The 16,866-nt window shown below is 36.2% G+C and overlaps 1 protein-coding gene across 1 annotated transcript in view; it reads right to left on the bottom strand.

Annotated features, from left to right (window-relative positions):
• DDX46 (DEAD-box helicase 46) overlaps positions 1 to 16,866 on the bottom strand; it is a 48,651-nt gene continuing 31,785 nt past the window's right edge. The window contains exons 16-23 of the mRNA XM_005682946.3: positions 16,379 to 16,572; positions 14,495 to 14,632; positions 14,020 to 14,169; positions 10,347 to 10,523; positions 7,916 to 8,134; positions 7,283 to 7,427; positions 3,015 to 3,088; positions 1 to 1,810 (exon numbers count right to left, since the gene is read on the bottom strand). Of these exons, the coding sequence (XP_005683003.1) occupies positions 1,763 to 1,810; positions 3,015 to 3,088; positions 7,283 to 7,427; positions 7,916 to 8,134; positions 10,347 to 10,523; positions 14,020 to 14,169; positions 14,495 to 14,632; positions 16,379 to 16,572 (1,145 nt within the window). The 3' untranslated portion in view covers positions 1 to 1,762. The remainder of the gene's footprint in view (positions 1,811 to 3,014; positions 3,089 to 7,282; positions 7,428 to 7,915; positions 8,135 to 10,346; positions 10,524 to 14,019; positions 14,170 to 14,494; positions 14,633 to 16,378; positions 16,573 to 16,866) is intronic.

Here is a 16,866-nt window from a genome sequence, read left to right on the forward strand (position 1 = left end):
TTTTAGGAAAATGCAGGCTAACTTTATTTTACAAGGAATTTAAAAAACATGAGCAAATATTGATATTGCATTTTTTAAAAAACAAATTAATCTGTATGTCATTCAAATTTTAAAAATCAAAGAGTCAGTGTGACACTAAACAATGTAGTAACAAAGAAATGGGCTTCATTTTAACAAAATACTCTCAGTGGCTGACGACAACTAGATGCACAAACATAAAGGTAATAATACTAACAGGCTGTAATCTCTGAATCTCAAAGTGATGGAGCAGGCTGAAGGGAGCACCAATTGCCATCAGTGTGGGACTGTGACATAGTCTATCAAAGGAAACAAACTATCACTAAGTAATAAAAAGAAGCATATAAATAAATGCTGGGGGTACAGGAGCCCAAGATGCCTAAAATTTTAGAGAAAATGGTTTATTTGATTCTATTGTTACATGTGTTTTATCTGTTTTCTTCCTCAAGTAAAAAAGTGGATATGTGAGAGATTCAAGTATATACCTGAGATTTTCAGTAAGGACAACTTCAGATTGAGGAAATCATGATTGATACCTCCTGTCACTTGAATCATCTAACATACTACTGAAATGAGTTAATAGCTATAATACGCTTTGGGTTTTTTCGTTTTTAAAAGCTCTAAGTCAAGACTACTTAAAGGAACTTCTGTATCTTTTAAGAAATACAAATATTTCATTCCTGAAAATTTTATTTTTTCAAAGAGTGACAACCATATCAAGTTCTAACACACGAGTCTTGAACATTAGGTGATCCAATTATCACAATTTAAATTAGGATACTCAGGAAATATATATCAAGGTTCAAAAATATAATTTATGATTCTTTTAAACTAAATTTCACTGAGAAATGTTTAAATTCTAAGTCTAAAATGTGGGTGCCACGCTTTTTTTTTTTTAAAGAAAATTCACAACCTACTCAATAATCCTGAAGAAAAATCAGATTGGTAGGGTGTTTATATGTACAGATGTATAAACGAACACTTTAAAGGGGAAAAAAACAATCACGTTCATATTTACAGGTGACAAATCACTTTCACTTCAGGAAGATTAGAAAAGAGCTAGTAGCTAAGCACAGAGCCACAGGTTGTGAAGGGAACCTAAAAGCAGTCGATACTAAAATTCTTAGCAGTGTAAAGGAATGCAAACACTTCTTATACTACAAAACTTTAATTTTACAAAACCAAAGAGCAGTCCAACTATGACCCTCATAAGATGATAAAAATTGAAACAAAAACTCTGAACCCATTTTGTAAAACTTCTATTGTAACATTCTTATATCCAGTTCATATTGTTCTACTCGAGTCAAGTAAGATTTAAGCTCAAGGTAGAGACACAAAATTAGAGAATTTTACCTTTTCTGAGGAGATGATCACAGTTTCATTGCAAGAAGATAAAGTGAACAACCCCTTAGCAACCTTTGTACTTTATTATCTTCAATGGAAAGTTCAAATATTTTAATTGCCTTAAACTTCTGGAGTATTACCCAGATAGTTAAAATATTGATATTTAAGTTTTACATTAAAGGACACTTTAATGAAAACAGGCCTACTTTAAATAGAGTTTGATAATTCTGGGGGTACTTACAGAAAGAAGATTTGTAACAAATACTGGTTTCTAATACTTAAAAAAAAAATCAGCAAGACTGAATTTTAAAAATCTTAATTTAAAATACATTGTAAACTGAAGACAATAACTGCCACATTTATCACAGACCAGCACAGGTAAAAGCTTTTCTCGGATGTTTTATAAGACTTTGTATCTTCCTTTATTTGTTGGTTGGTATGAATTTTGCTACAGGAAAAAATAAAAGGTATATGATTAGTAAAAGGAAAATGAAATAAAAGGAAAAAAAAACATGTTATTTCCTTTACAAACCTGTACAACTATCAAATATTTAAAATAAAAATATCATTTAGTGAGAAAGAAAGAACTATCTAACAATCATTTCTCTGTGTTCACTCGACTACTCCTTAACAATGGTTCTGAACCAACTTAATGGTGGTAGCATTCTTTTTTTATCACTCCTCGGTAAAAGTCACTTGATTTAAAGTTTGTTTTTATTCTTTCCTCTCGCTTTGTTTACATTCCATTCTTTAAATTATTTTTATCCATCCAAAGAAATGTTCTGTAAGGGAAATTTTAGAAAAGCCCTAAAAAACACATTCTTTGTAAAGTCTCCTTTCAAAGGATCCTCATCCCAACATACACACTGTAGGGAGAATTTACAAGAAGGTGTCTGCTTCCTTTGGAAAGGTGGTCTATAAAAGGTCCATACCTACGTTTAAAACACTGACAAACACCTAAGTTTAAAAACAGTGGCAAAAATGTAGAGAAACTGAAATTTTCATACACTGTCAAAAGCAATGTAAACTGATATAACTACTCTGAAAAATTACTTAGCAACACCAACTTAAAGCTAAAGTATACATACCCTGTAACTAGCAATTCTACTTTAGGGCATTTACTCAAAAGAAAAATATACTGAAGTGTACTACAGAGACATGGAAGAATGTTCAGAGAAGCGTTATTCATAAAAACTCAAAACTAAAATGACCTCAAAATCTAAACCATAAATTAACTGTGGTAAATCCACGGGCTTAACTACTATATAGCCACAAAAATAATAACTGCTATATGTAAAAACATGGATTGATTTCCTCAAAGTCATGTTGAGAGAAAGAACTTAAGATACAAGAGAGTCCACAGCACTTGATTCCACTTATACGGAGTTCAAAACTAGGCAAAACTAATCTATGATGTTGAAAGTCAGAAAGTCACATCTGGGGGCGATGAATAACAACAAGGAGGAACATGAGCAGAGTTTCTGGGATCCTGGTAAGGTGCTCTATTTCCTCATCTGGGCAGTGATCACACCAGTGTGCTCAGTTTGTGAAAATTCATCAAACTATATCATCTGTCTGCTTTGCTGTATTTATACTAAATGGTTAAATAAAACATTGATTAGAACAAACAAGTCCTTGAGGTTTTTACTCACCAATCGGATCAGTTCTTCTTTTATAAGCCTGGTGATTTCTGCCTTCGCTTTCTGCACAGCCAGCTCATTGGCACCTGGTGAGTGAGTAGAGAACACTTCATATTACTGGAATTACACTGGATGTTTATCCACCTCATTGAGATCCAGTAGAAACACTGTAGGTGACTTTCAGGAACACTGTACTACTTGCCAAGAAAAATCTTTCAATACCTGGTAGAACATCATCTACACTGCATCACGGCTGCTTATTATTATCATTACTTTTAGAGTTTCAAATGTAACCACTGAGTTTAGTGCTTAGAGGGTTAAGGTTAGTGAGGTACTACTGTTATAAGTTCTTGGTATATTGGTATGCAAAGAAAAAATGATTTGCAATTTGTCCAAAATAGAAGAAAAAGGAAAAGGAAAATACACCTTCCTAGGTTCAGTTATTAAACAAACACTTACTGGATGTTTATTATATTCTTTAAAGTCAGCAAATGTTTCAGAAATGTGTCATCTGAACAAAGTCTTAAAGCTGAAGGAGGAGAGATGACAGGGAAAGCATTTTACAAAGGGAATCAATCATGCGTGCAATGGTACAGATTAAGAAAGGCATGTTTAAAGACCGAAGACTAAGAGAAGTATAGTATGGTTGAAAGAAGTATAGTATGTGTGAAAGAACACAGCAAAACAGCCAAACAGATGAGGTAGGCTGGAGACACTAGTACAGTTATAAATTCAAGAAGCACCCACCATGTGTGGTATACTGTATGAGATTCATTATACAAAGTACTCATCTATGCTCCGTGTGATCCTGTAGGCTACTAGAAAAACAAACTTGGAACGATATTACAGCAAGATGAGTAGATTAGGAAGTAGTCTTATCAGAGGAACTTTTAAATATCATCTCTTCCAAGAATCTTTCCCTAACTTCTCCAGGTCGCGTTAAGTGTTTCTTCCCTCAGTGCTCTCAGAGGATTGTGTTCATACCATCGTGAAAGCACATTTTTGAGGTAGAATATACAAAATATTTTTCTTTATTAGATGTGAACAGTGAAGAAGAACAAAGTAAGATGCTACGAGTTGAGTCACAAGTGAAGAAACTAAAATGTAATAAAGGAGATACTGAACCCAAGAGGAAGAGCAGGTGTTGTTATTAGCAGTGATGGCGGTTACCTGACATCATTGTAGCAGAGGTGCTCATGGGACAACCCAAGCTGGAAACGTCAGCAGGACCAATGGAAACAAGGAGCAGAAGTAGAGGAAGTGGAGATTAGCGCTCCACCAAGGACAGGTGTGGAAGGGTTTGAAGGCAGGGGATGATGCCAGGAGGCAGGCAAGTCTAGAGCGGGAACTCGGTGCACACCCATAAAAGGAAAAGCGCTGGACCAAAGAAGTAGACAAGAGATCAAGTAGGAGTGAGAGAATGCCAAAGAAGAAAGAACTGGGGCTGTCATGTAAAGAACTATGGTTTTATTATTTTTATAAGAAAAATCAAATATGGAAAGCGATTCACAAGAAATGGGAAAATTCTCCCCCTTATTAGATATGATTAACTTTCTCAAACCCAAGGAGGACAGAGAAGGAGAAAGGGAGGAGCTGTGGGGAGAGGAGGAGGAAAACAGAGGATGAGGAGAAGGAGGAGGGAGAAGAAACAGTTTAACAACAGGAAGAAAAGAGACATGCTTATGGCTATGAAGTCACAGCAACATATCTAATCTAATCTAAGCCCCACACCTCCACCAGCCATTGACCACGACATTTTAAAGCTGTGTGTGCTGGAAGGGAAGAGAGGTGGATGCATGTGAAGCCAAGGGTAGAATCAAGAGCTGAGTCAGAAATAAAGTATAAAAAAACCCAAAATTGAGACGGAAAATATGGTACTTGGCATGAGTTGGTGTGTAGCTTGACGCTCTGTGCTGTTTTAAAAAGAAGGAAAATGATACTCTCACCCAGCTCAAAGCAGAAGAGCAATTTTCCTGTGTTAGTTAGAACCTGACCATTTGGACTGGTTTAAATTTTCGACTTTTACAGCTTCTTTAGGTAATGGGTTACATATGTTTATAAGCTGACAAAAAAAAGAGGCATTTCCTTTCATTGGTCCCAAAACAACTCTGGCTGCTTTTAAGGGATTCTCCACCAGTAAAAACAGAGGGTCACAAAACAGGCTATAAATTATACAGGCTGGCTAGGCACGTAGGTCCTTCCTGTTCTCCTTCCCACTGCCTGGTGGGAGGCCTGGAGCTGCTGAGCCACACTGAGCCTCTAAGGAGCCAGGCAGTGGGGTCCCTCCAATTACAGAACTAGAAACAGATGACACTAGGCCCCTTGCAACACCTGTTTTCATCCCATTAGTGTTCAGTCGATTTGGTTGGAGTTTCAAAAACTAAAAGATCATTTAAACCTAATCATCTATGAAAATTCTCAAAGCTTTAGATCATTTTAATTACCAATCTCCAGCCCTTATTTAGCATCTTTATGTCTCTAGAATTCTCAAGATTCACTCTTAACAACGTCATCTTGTTATTGGGAGGGAAAGACCTGCTTAGATTTTAAAAATTAGATGTTACTTTCTAAGTACAAGTTCACAGTGGAAAGCACCCAGAACCATTGTAGGTAGATAGAAAAGTTGGCAGAAGCCAAGGGCTTCTCATTTCACTTCATGTGGTAGTACAGTAGATGTGTTCTGGTAAAGTTATATACAAATTAAACCTGGCATACATTAATTATACTACATTAAATAAGCATAATTACCTTTAAATTAATAAATTACAGAGGAATCTTTTTCAAAGCAAAAAATAATCTCTCTGATTTACCTCTCTAAAACAATGTAACTTAAAGTACTGATTTTGAAATCTTAGAGATACTTAAAATATTGTATGTTATTATAAAAAAATAAAATACTGGTTTTGCTTAAATGACACCTATCATATTCAAGCTGAATAAAAAAGGATGACTCCATGTTTACCAAGGTTTTATCATCAGATTTCACTGACTGACATCTTGTATGGCCTAATAATACAATAGTAAGAGAGAGCTGTCTAGTTCCAAGCACAGAAAAGATGTCAATGTAATTTCTTCTCCTTGAACATCAAGATGCCAGCAATCCCCATTTTACCTTGCAATAAGGAACAGTGTCACATGATTCAAAACCACACTGAGTCACTGGCAGGGCAAAAGTCTTTCAGGATATATAAAAGGGTACTATTTAAAAACCTGACCTGAAATATCAATATATATGATCCAGTTTCTCAAAGTCACAATCACAAACCAAAAAATGCAATTTGTCTAGTTCTAGACCCACTTTCTTTGTACATCAGTTGAAATATGTATGGCTCTTCTGTACAGTAATGGTAGATATCAATAACATGGAAAACATACAGGCTGTATCTGAGTTTTATACCTTTACTGCAATTCATCATTATTAACTTTAAAAGGTATTGTGTGTGTGTATGATTCAGGGGACTAGGCCGGTGTTTGAGATTGTACAGGGCGTGGGGGTAGCGTCACTGTAGCCATCTAAGCAGGAGGTAGGCAGACTCTAGATTTATATGACACATGGAATTAAGCTACTTCACAGCTCCCATACCAGTATTCAATAAACATTTAGTTCATGAAATAAGTGAAATGAAGCTGTGGCTGGTCTATTCTTAAAAATCTATTATAAAGATGTTAAAATTAAATATAAAAGAAAGGAGATAAGTTGTCCTACTATGTTACAGATAATACATTAGGAAAAAAATCAAAATAGAAACTGTCTTTTGAATTCATTTATGAATGTATGAAATAAGGTTAAAAAGCACACCTGATCACTCTTAGGTAACACATTAGTTATAGCCTTTGAGCTGTGGTAGTAATTGTCCTGTTTTTCTAAAAATGGCATGTATGAATTTACAGGCATAAAATTAGAGGCAATATCTGCTTGAGTAAACAAGCATTAAGGGGATTAATATAGTTGATTTACTTTCTAACCTTAACTTTGGCCAGAATGTTCTACTTACCGGAAACATAAGGACTTAATGGACTAGTCTCCAAAATACATGTGTTCTTTTAGTCATTTTCAAATTTGACCAAATTGTCAAAAATGAGAGTCCCCAACAAAGATCACTCACCTCTATATATGCTAAACTTCTAAATAAAGACCACAAATGATAGGTGAAACTTTTTAACAGGTGTTCCTTATTTTCAGTCCTCTCTAGAACTGACCTCATATTCTCTCTGGGTCTATTACATCTATTATCAACTTTGATCAAACTCAAGATGGAAACCGAACCAATAGTACATACTTTCAATTGCCAAGTAAATTTTCCGCTCTCCTTCCTTGGGCTCTTTGCCAGGTGGGAAGTATGTTCCTCTGATTGTAATTGCAGCTTCAGAATATTCACTGATTCTCTGCAGAGCTTCCTTAGAGGTAACTTTCCACCTAGCAGTCTAGGAAAGAAAAGAGTAGGGGGAGAAGAAATCTCTTTACAACAGGATAAAAAAACCTGAGGTCCTAAAAGAATAGGTTAGCTAAATCATGTTATTGTCAATATTAAAATTTTAATCAACACCTTCATCATAAATTCATTTAGATTCTAATGTACCTAGAATGTAATCATAAAAATGAAATTTCCAGTGTTGTCTCCCCATCTAGATAAAAAGTAAAGCAGCCACTAAAATGTTCATGGTTTTTTATTTTTATTTATCTATTTACTTGACTGTGTCAGGTCTTAGCTGCAGCCTGAGGGCTTACGTACCCCGGAGAATGTGGTATCTTAGTTCCCTGACCAGGGATCAAATCCCCATTCCCTGCATTGGAAGGCAGACTGCTAACCACTGGACCATCAGGGAAGCCCCTTCATAGGTTTTAAATAAGGTATTTTCACTCCTAAAAATAGGGTTTCTACTCAATTAAAAAGTTTAAATCTGCTACTTGCCTGTGGGAAGTCATTGATCTCTAATTCTTCCTCATATCTCTTAAAAGATTCATTCTGTCCACCATCCTGTCTCTCCTCTTCTTGTTTCTCCAAAGGCACATAGTTGAGCTTGGCATTTATCTTTTCAGCAAGTTGCTCTGCAATGGTTTTTGCAGATACAGTGGGAGCCAGGATGGTGCCACCTCTGAGAATGGCATTGGTGGCCTGCTGCATTACATCCTGCAGTTAAAGAAGACCTACAGTCAAATCTCAAATGAGGGCAGAGACAAGAACAAAGATCCCACCACAAACTCTTCTCTGGAAAGCACTAACTAAAAGCATCTTTCTTATGTAGAGTCTGACCCACTGGGCAATTTAACAGCATATATTTATAACAGAAAGTTTAATATATCTGCCTTACTTGATGTGAAAACTAAATACCCAACTCTATATTAAAAAATTCTACTGAGCAATAGATCATTAGGTAACTCTTAATATAAACTATAGTATAATATTTCTAAAATCATTTACATACCTTGTGGCTATTATGGGTTTCCTCTGAATCACTATGTTTGCCTACTACTACCACTGAACTCCTCTTCCCCTCATGGATAAACCCAACATTCTATAAAGTATAGTAAATGTCTTTATACAACATACTCTTTTTTTACATTTGAAGTTAATTTTACTATGTACCTAATACAGAGATAATTCTGTGGGAAATACATGACTCACATCTCAAGCTCTTCCAACAACAGTGAAAAGTTACAGCCATATGATTTCACAGGAGTTACTAGTAACAATAATACAAGAGAATTTTAGGTGAAGTGCTGCATCTCTGCTTTCACAAGAGGCACAGGCTTGAGTAAACACTGTAATTCACTGGTTAAAAAGGATTCAAAGACCCAAGGCTCCGAGCCTTGACTGTGGCTGCCTCATCAGGTCAGTCCACTGGCCTCTAGCTTGGTCATTCCACTCAGCACTGCAGACCTGAACCAGTATACAACTACTGGACACAGGGCCATGCAGGTCCTCAACCACTCAAAATCTTAGAAACACTGTCAACATTAACAAACTGTTCTTTGGGAATGCTATGAAAATTTAACCTTGATTAAAAATTAAGTTAAAATGCTGGAGGGAGTGTGGGAGAAGGGAAACCTCCTACATTGTTGGTGCGACTGTAAGCTGGTGCAGCCACTATGAAGAATAGTAGGAGGTTCCTTAAAAAACTAAAAACATAGCTACCACAACCCTACAATCCAACTCCTCGGCATTATTTCCAGAGAAAAACATGATTAGAAAAGATACATGCACCCCAATGTTCACTGCAGCACATTTCACAATAGGCACGACGTGGAAGTAACCTAACTGTCCATCAGCAGAGGAATGGATAAAGAACATGTGGTCCACATGTACAATGGAATATTACTCAGCCTTTAAAAAGAATGAAACAATGCAATCTGCAGGAACACGGATGGACCTAGAGTATCATGTCGAGTGCAGTCAGTCAGACAGAGGAGAAATACCCTATGATATCCCTTAATGTGCAATCTAGAAAGAAAAGATACACATGAATGAACTTTTACAATAGAAACAGACTCACAGACTTCTGAGGATGAACTTACAGCTGCAGGGGGGAAGGGGAGGAGGGACAGTTAGGGAGTTTGGGATGGACATGTACACACTGCTGTATTTAAAATGGATAGCCAACAAGGACATACTGTAAAGCACATGGAATTCAGCTCAATGTTATGTGGCAGCCTGGATGGAAGGGAAATTTGGGGGAGAATGGATACATGTATATATATGGCTGAATCCCTTTGCTGTTCACCTGAAACTATCATAACATTGTTTGTTAACTGGCTATATCCCAATAGAAAATAAAAAGTTTAAAAAAAAAGAAAAGAATACATATATATGTGTGTATGTGTGTCCATGCGTGTGTGTGTGCATGCGTGGGTGTGTAACTGAATCACCTGGTTGTACAAAAGAAACTAACACAACATTGTAAATCAACTACAAAAAAAAATGAAGTTAATCAAAAAACTCACAGAGAAAGATGGCAAGTAAAATATTAAACAGTTTCCCACTGTCTAAACTCATGTTAGTTTGAGTTATATAACTGGATGTTTGTACTTCCACAACATTGTTTGTTTGCTCAATAACCCACCAGTAAACACAGAGTAAGAAAGAAAAAGAGTTCTTTCTTTAGGATTTTGGTAAGGTCACTCAGAATACTATTTTATAAAATTATCTGTGGTTAACAGGCCTTCCAGAATAGGCATTAAGACCTCAGTTAACCATGCTAGAGAAATCAACCGAGGTCAATAATTAAATGCTTATTACCTCAAAATCTCAAACAACTTCTTGTTCACTTGTGCTGATATAATCTAAAAAGCATTTAAATCAAATAACTTACAAAACATACTAAGACTCGGAACGAATTACTTAATACCTGAGACTCAATGCCCAGATTCTTCTGAGCATTGATTCTAAGAGCCAATCTCTTTGCAATTTCCAGTTTCTCAGCATTTCCTGCAGTGGGAGCAGGAACACTGGATGTTCCAGGAGCCGCCATATCCTTCACTCTCTTCTTTGAATTAAACATGCTTTCAATCTGCTCATCAATCTAAACAAGAAAAAAAAGCATTAGTAAAAATCTAATTAAAAATACCAATTTAGAGAGGGTGAGAGGGAGGGGAGGGGTAAGAAGAAGGGGACAGGTGAGGGGAGGAGAGCGAGGGAAGGGGAGAGAGGAAGGAAAGAAAGAAACAGAGACACAGTGCTGCAAGAACCACTTCAGCAGACTCCTGAGCAGTACAGAAAATACATCCCAATTTAGTAAATGAAGAACACGGGCTGTCAAGACAGAGCAGCCAATTGGATGCAGCCAAGTTGCTCTGGGGCCCAGGCCTTGAGGCCAAATTATGTACACTGTGATCAAAGAGGCTGGAAGAAGGGAATAACTCAAGATCAGTGGACAACTAAAAATACAGCCAATGGTTACCAGGGGAAATGATACAACATTTTCTCAAGGCAGGGCTCCTAAAATTCTTTCCAACTCCAAAAAGCAATTGGGTTTACCATAAAAAACTGGGTAAGACAATCAGGGAGAAAAACCTTTATTGTTTTATTTCTTTGAACCCAGGAAGGAAAGGCATGAAGGTGGGTTTCCCCATGAAATCAAGAGCAATACTGACAATCCTGGCTCTCCAGGAGTCACATGAGTCCTACTGCCACCATGTAATCCTCAGGTTAGCCACTTGTATCTCATAAGTTATTAGCATTTCCTTTTAAAAATGTCTTTGGCCCCCAAATGAATACTAACTGTACCACATAAAGAATGCAAATCCCTTCATATGCAGGAATTAGGCTAATATTTCAAATCCCAAATGCAAAGAAAAACTTTTTCAGGGTTTAAAATTAACTTGGTTAATTTAGAAAGAACTTTTACTGAAATGGAAACAGACAACTCACCTTCTTTTTAAAGCATTTGTTATCTAATAAGGTCTTTGAGCTATCAACTACTTTCAAACTAACGTTTAATTTAGTAACACTTTAAACAGCATACATGACATTAATATCCAAAACAAATGCACAAAATTACAAATGGGGAATGCACACAGTGTTAGGTAAGAGGGATAACTTTACTTTTGACTTTATTTATTTTAGTATTGCTCTAATCTTTTAATTAATTTAATTTTTAATTTAATAAATTATTCTAATTTATTGAGAGCCCAGATAGTTCAGTTGGTAGAACATCAGACTTTTAACCTGACAATTCAAGGTTCCAGGGTTCAAGTCCCTGTTCAGGTAGAAGTTTATTTGTGCTTCCCTGGTGGCTCAGATGGTAAAGAATCTGCCTGCAATGTGGGAGACCTGGGATCAATCCCCGGGTTGGGAAAATCTCCCGGAGGAGGTCATGGCAACCTGTTCCAGTATTCTTGCCTGGATGGAGAATCCCTATGGACAGAGGAGCCTGCCAGGCTACAGTGCATGGGGTCTCAAAGGGTAGAACATGACTGAGTGATTAAGCACAAAGCATTTTACTATTGCTCTAATTTTTTAATGAAAATTATAATAAGATTTTAACAAAAGGGGGAAAATTAATGTTTTACTATGAGATTTTTTAAAAAATGTTTAAATAATAAAAAAATTGAAGTGGTTTTAAAAATGAAGCCAGAAATTCTTCAATACTCTTCCCTTCATGAGGTGGAGCCTCTCCTTTAATGTAGGCTGAACTTAATGACTTGCTTCTAATAGACAAAGTGGAAAAGCCAGTATATAACTTCCGAGATTAGTCATAACAGGTACTAAGGATTCTTCTTCGCTCTCTCTTGGATCACTCAATCTGGGGAGCCAGCTGCCATGTTGTGAGAACACAAATGCAGAGTAAAGAACAGAGGCATCCCACCAATTGAAATCAGTGAGCCATTCTGAAAGATGGGCCTGCATCAGTGAAGCCTTCTGATAACTGCAGCCTGGAACATCAGCTTGACTGCAACCTTGTGAGACCCAAAGTAAGACCTTAAGTAAGTCACCTAGCTACACTGTTCCTGATTTCCTAACCCTCAGGAAGAGTAGGTAATAAATGTTTATTGTAACCCACTAGGCTTTGGACTGATCTATTATACCATAACAGAGACCTAAATACATTGACTTAACTGAATTTTAAGCCAATATGGTATACTAGTAAAAAAAAGGCCTAGAATTAATAGGAGACATTGGTTCCTGACTGTGCTTAACAGCCAGTGTGGTCATTTCCTGAAAGATTAAATTCCCGAATTCTTAAATTGTGCTCTGAGCCAAGGTTTAATGCAGTATATTAAAAAAAAAATTATATGACCAAATATCAAATATGTTGGAAGAATTCAGAATTAAAATAAATTATTTTATTAATGTCTTTTCATACCCACTGACAGGATACCATTAGTAGTGGAATACACCAGCAGATTTTCCAAAAGTATTTTATAATGAAAACATCTCAAGCTCAAGCTCCTGGGATTAGGGTTCCACAGCATACTCCAAGAAACCCTTAACTTGCTGAGTCCTTAGGGTCTCTTTTCACTAGGTTACAAACAATGCTGTAAGCTAAGAAAATGGGCTTTAAACAGCTATGCAAATCTGAAAAGGTTATTATTTGTTTCGAAGCCTCAGTCTCCTCAGTTATGAAAAGGGAATGCTTTGAGTATCCACTTCTCTGGCTATTGTGAGGAAGTCTATGAAATAATCCCTGTAAAGCACCTGGCACAGGACATGGAACTTAATACCATGCCATAAATGTACACTATCAAACCCTGGGACGGGAAGATCCCCTGGTGAAGGAAATAGCAACCCACTTCAGTATTCTTGTCTGGGAAATCCCATGGACAGAGGAGCCTGGTGTGCTACAGTCCATGGGGTCATAAAAGAGTAAGACACAACTTAGCAACTAAATAACAACAATTATTAACAAGGATGTTCTATAATAATCAAACTGTGAAGTATTTACAAACAATATTAGTACCAATGATGTTAAAAGATACAGGGAGCCAGGCACTCTTAAACACCATTAGTGTGAGTGCAAGCTGGCACCGACCTTGCAGGAGAACAATCTAACAACGTTTTAAGACCAAATTTGGATATTCCCTTGGACTGAGCAACTCCATTTATACACTTAAACAATCTTCCTTAAGACTTAATCTGATGAATGTGCAAGGTTAAGTGTTCAAGGATGTGCAATTAAGAACAGTATACTCCAAATAATAACAAATATAGATTCCAAGTATTTGTTTCCAAATATTCAAAAATAGGGATTTAATTGCTTATACTGTAGAACATTCATATAATGAAACATGTAGCCAAAAAAACAGCATCAGAGTGAATTTCCTAAAAGGGAAGATTTCAACGTAGGACTATTGTTGTAAAGAAAATTATAAAGCATTATGACCTCATTTTTATGAAAATACAAAAATACGGGCATATGTGAATACATTTGTACACACACACAAAAAATACTGAGAAGCACACCCACCAAAAAGTTTCCAGTAATTTGCTACCCAAACAAGCCTAAGGTAAGACTTCCAGTACAAGACGAACAATTGCTTCACCTTGTAAGAATAAGGCTTTAGGACAACGATACTTACATCAACCGCAGCATCCTCATCATCTGAATCTTGCAGACCAAGAGCAGCTTTTTGTAACTTCTTTCTCTCATTAGCCAAAGCTTGTTCTGTTTCATCGAACTTGAATCCCTTACCAGAGAACCCACTACTCTTTTTAATTATTTTCCCTTCCTTTCAAGGAAAAACAAGAGAGTTAATTTCATAATAAAAACTTTAATGTTCAGAAATTTATGGCAATTAAATAGTTTTCAAGGTGGGGTATGACAATGTAACAAAAACATTTTATTTAGCATGTGAGAAAAAAACAAGAGCTCTGTATGTACACTACAAAAATACTAAGTTGAAGAGAGGATTTTTGTTCTGACTTCTTTCCTTTTCTATCTAAAGAGAGAAATGAAAATAATTCTATCAAGATTTACTGGTATTATTACTCAGGGTTTAGAATACAGTGAATTGTATAAAAATAAGAAAAGTTATGTAAAAAAAAAAAACTCACAGCTTTCTGTTGATCTTTGAAATCGCTCCAGAGTTTCTCTAGATCAGGTGGCACTGCAGTCCCTGACAGTTCAAGGGCTTTAATTATGTCTCCAGCATACCGAGCCTGATCTTCTGTGATGAAAGTGTATGCATAGCCCTAGCAAACAATGAAAAGGTGGTGCTATAAAACACTAACAAGATGACGCCTCCTTAGAAAACAAACAGATGAAATCTGAGTCACCTAATATACCCTCTAAGACAACTCCACTACTCCACTAAAAAGAATTTTAAAGATCACAATAGAGACTTACTAAATTCCTTAATATCTAAGTTTAATATTTATTGTAAAAATAAGTTAGAAAATTGCTAACTCCTTTATGCATAAAGAGAAATTACATAAGTTGATGACTTTTACATAAATGTACAACTGCATTCTAAGTATTAATTTTAACACATCTTATTGTTCCCTTTTTGCTTGCATTCCTTTCTTCTACTACCTACTGTACCCCTCTACCCCAGCTAATGTTATTAACGTCCTAGAATATAGCATCCCATATTCTTTAAAGACCAATTAAATAAAAATATACAGACATGTATATCTGATACGTTTTCAAATAAAAAATGAAGTCAACTACATCACTTCCCTGCAATTCTCTAATGCCTAAGGATTCACATGTCCCCAACAGTTTTTTGGTTCAGGTAAGAGAAAAGACTGGAGTCGTAAGCAGAGGAAAAGCAAACTACAATTAGACTGCCATCTTCATTAACTGTTCTATCCTACCAGTGAACTGTTATAAATTTTAAAACTATCCTTAATATTTTATTTCAGGAGTACCTAGTTACCCTTCTCCAGAGGCTCTTCCCAACCCACGGATCAACCCCAAGGGAAAGGCTACCCACTCCCGTATTCCGGCCTGGAGAATTCCATGGACTGTATAGTTCATGGGGTCGCAAAGAGTCAGACGCGACTGAGCAACTGTTGCTTCACTTCACTTCACCTAGTCACCAGATTTGACCCCTGGGCTACTTTTATACAGCCCATGAGTTAAAGTGGTACCACAGTTTTTAGGATTGTATACACAAATACACATAGGATGTGACAGAGACTGTATGTGACCCAAAAAGGTTATAATTTTAACTACACAAAATATCTCCCAAATCCACAGAATAACTCAGGTTAAAAGAATAAATGCCATTACTACTTATGACCTGTGTAAATCTGGCAAATAACATCAGTGTGCCTCAACTTTTTTCATCTGTTTAAAGCAGTAATATTATTGACCTTGAAGGGAATTTGTGAGAATAAAACAAGATATACATAGAGCAGTTAAAACAGTGGTGGGCATTTAATAAATACTCCATAAATATAACCTAGCCTATTAATAATATTATTGCTTTCGTATATAGAAATGTCCATGGTTATAATACCAAATATATCACCATCAGTGCTTCCAACAAAGGAATATTCTGCTGCTTTCAAAAACAATGAGTTAAAACTATATACTCAACAGAATACAGCTGTCAAAAAAGAAATAATATACATTTGTATGGGGCTAAGGACAGGGGTGATAGGTGTGGGCTGAGTATATTTTATGATCCCATATTCTTAAAAAAGTAATGAACGCTCTTGAACTATATATGTGTAATGTATATATAGAAATTTTTAGGTGGGGAAAATACCTTTCTGGGGACACAAGTGGTTAACACTATCTGCCTATATAGAACAGGTAGGTATCTGATAATGTTAACAGCACTTAAGACGTGTGTATGTATATAAATGACATCAACTGATTCCCAAACTCTGAAGATTCCCTGTAACTCCTATTATCTACACTTTAAAGTCCTAAAGAAACACTCATATTTTAACATAATGGAAATCAACTTTAAAAGCAATTCTTTTTACTTTGTTGCCTGCTCTTCCAGTCCGTCCTGCTCTGTGCACATAATCCTCATAATGGTTGGGGCAGCTATAGTTTACAACAAGAATCAGATGCTTCACATCGAGGCCTCGGGCAGCAACAGATGTGGCCACAAGAAGTTTGCAGGTCCCATTCTTAAAATCATTTATGATGCTATCTCTGTCATATTGATCAATGCCTGCAAATGAATTAAACAGTTGTAAAACCACATATTCACATTAAATTTTCCATTTTCTCTGACATTCAGAGAAAGAAGCTAAACACAGGGTAAAGAACATATCCAGCTTATACTGACCATATGTCAACCACTACCACATAGAAAATAAAAATTTGCAGGGTGCTGAGAGAGTTGGGGGAGTATGGATAGTTTGGGATTAAAATATACACATTATATATGTAAAATAGATAACCAACAAGGATCTATAGTACAGCACAGGGAACTATACTCAATATTCCGTAATAACATGTAATG

The sequence above is a fragment of the Capra hircus genome, chromosome 7, assembly GCF_001704415.2.
Source record: "Capra hircus breed San Clemente chromosome 7, ASM170441v1, whole genome shotgun sequence".
Taxonomy (NCBI): domain Eukaryota; kingdom Metazoa; phylum Chordata; class Mammalia; order Artiodactyla; family Bovidae; genus Capra; species Capra hircus.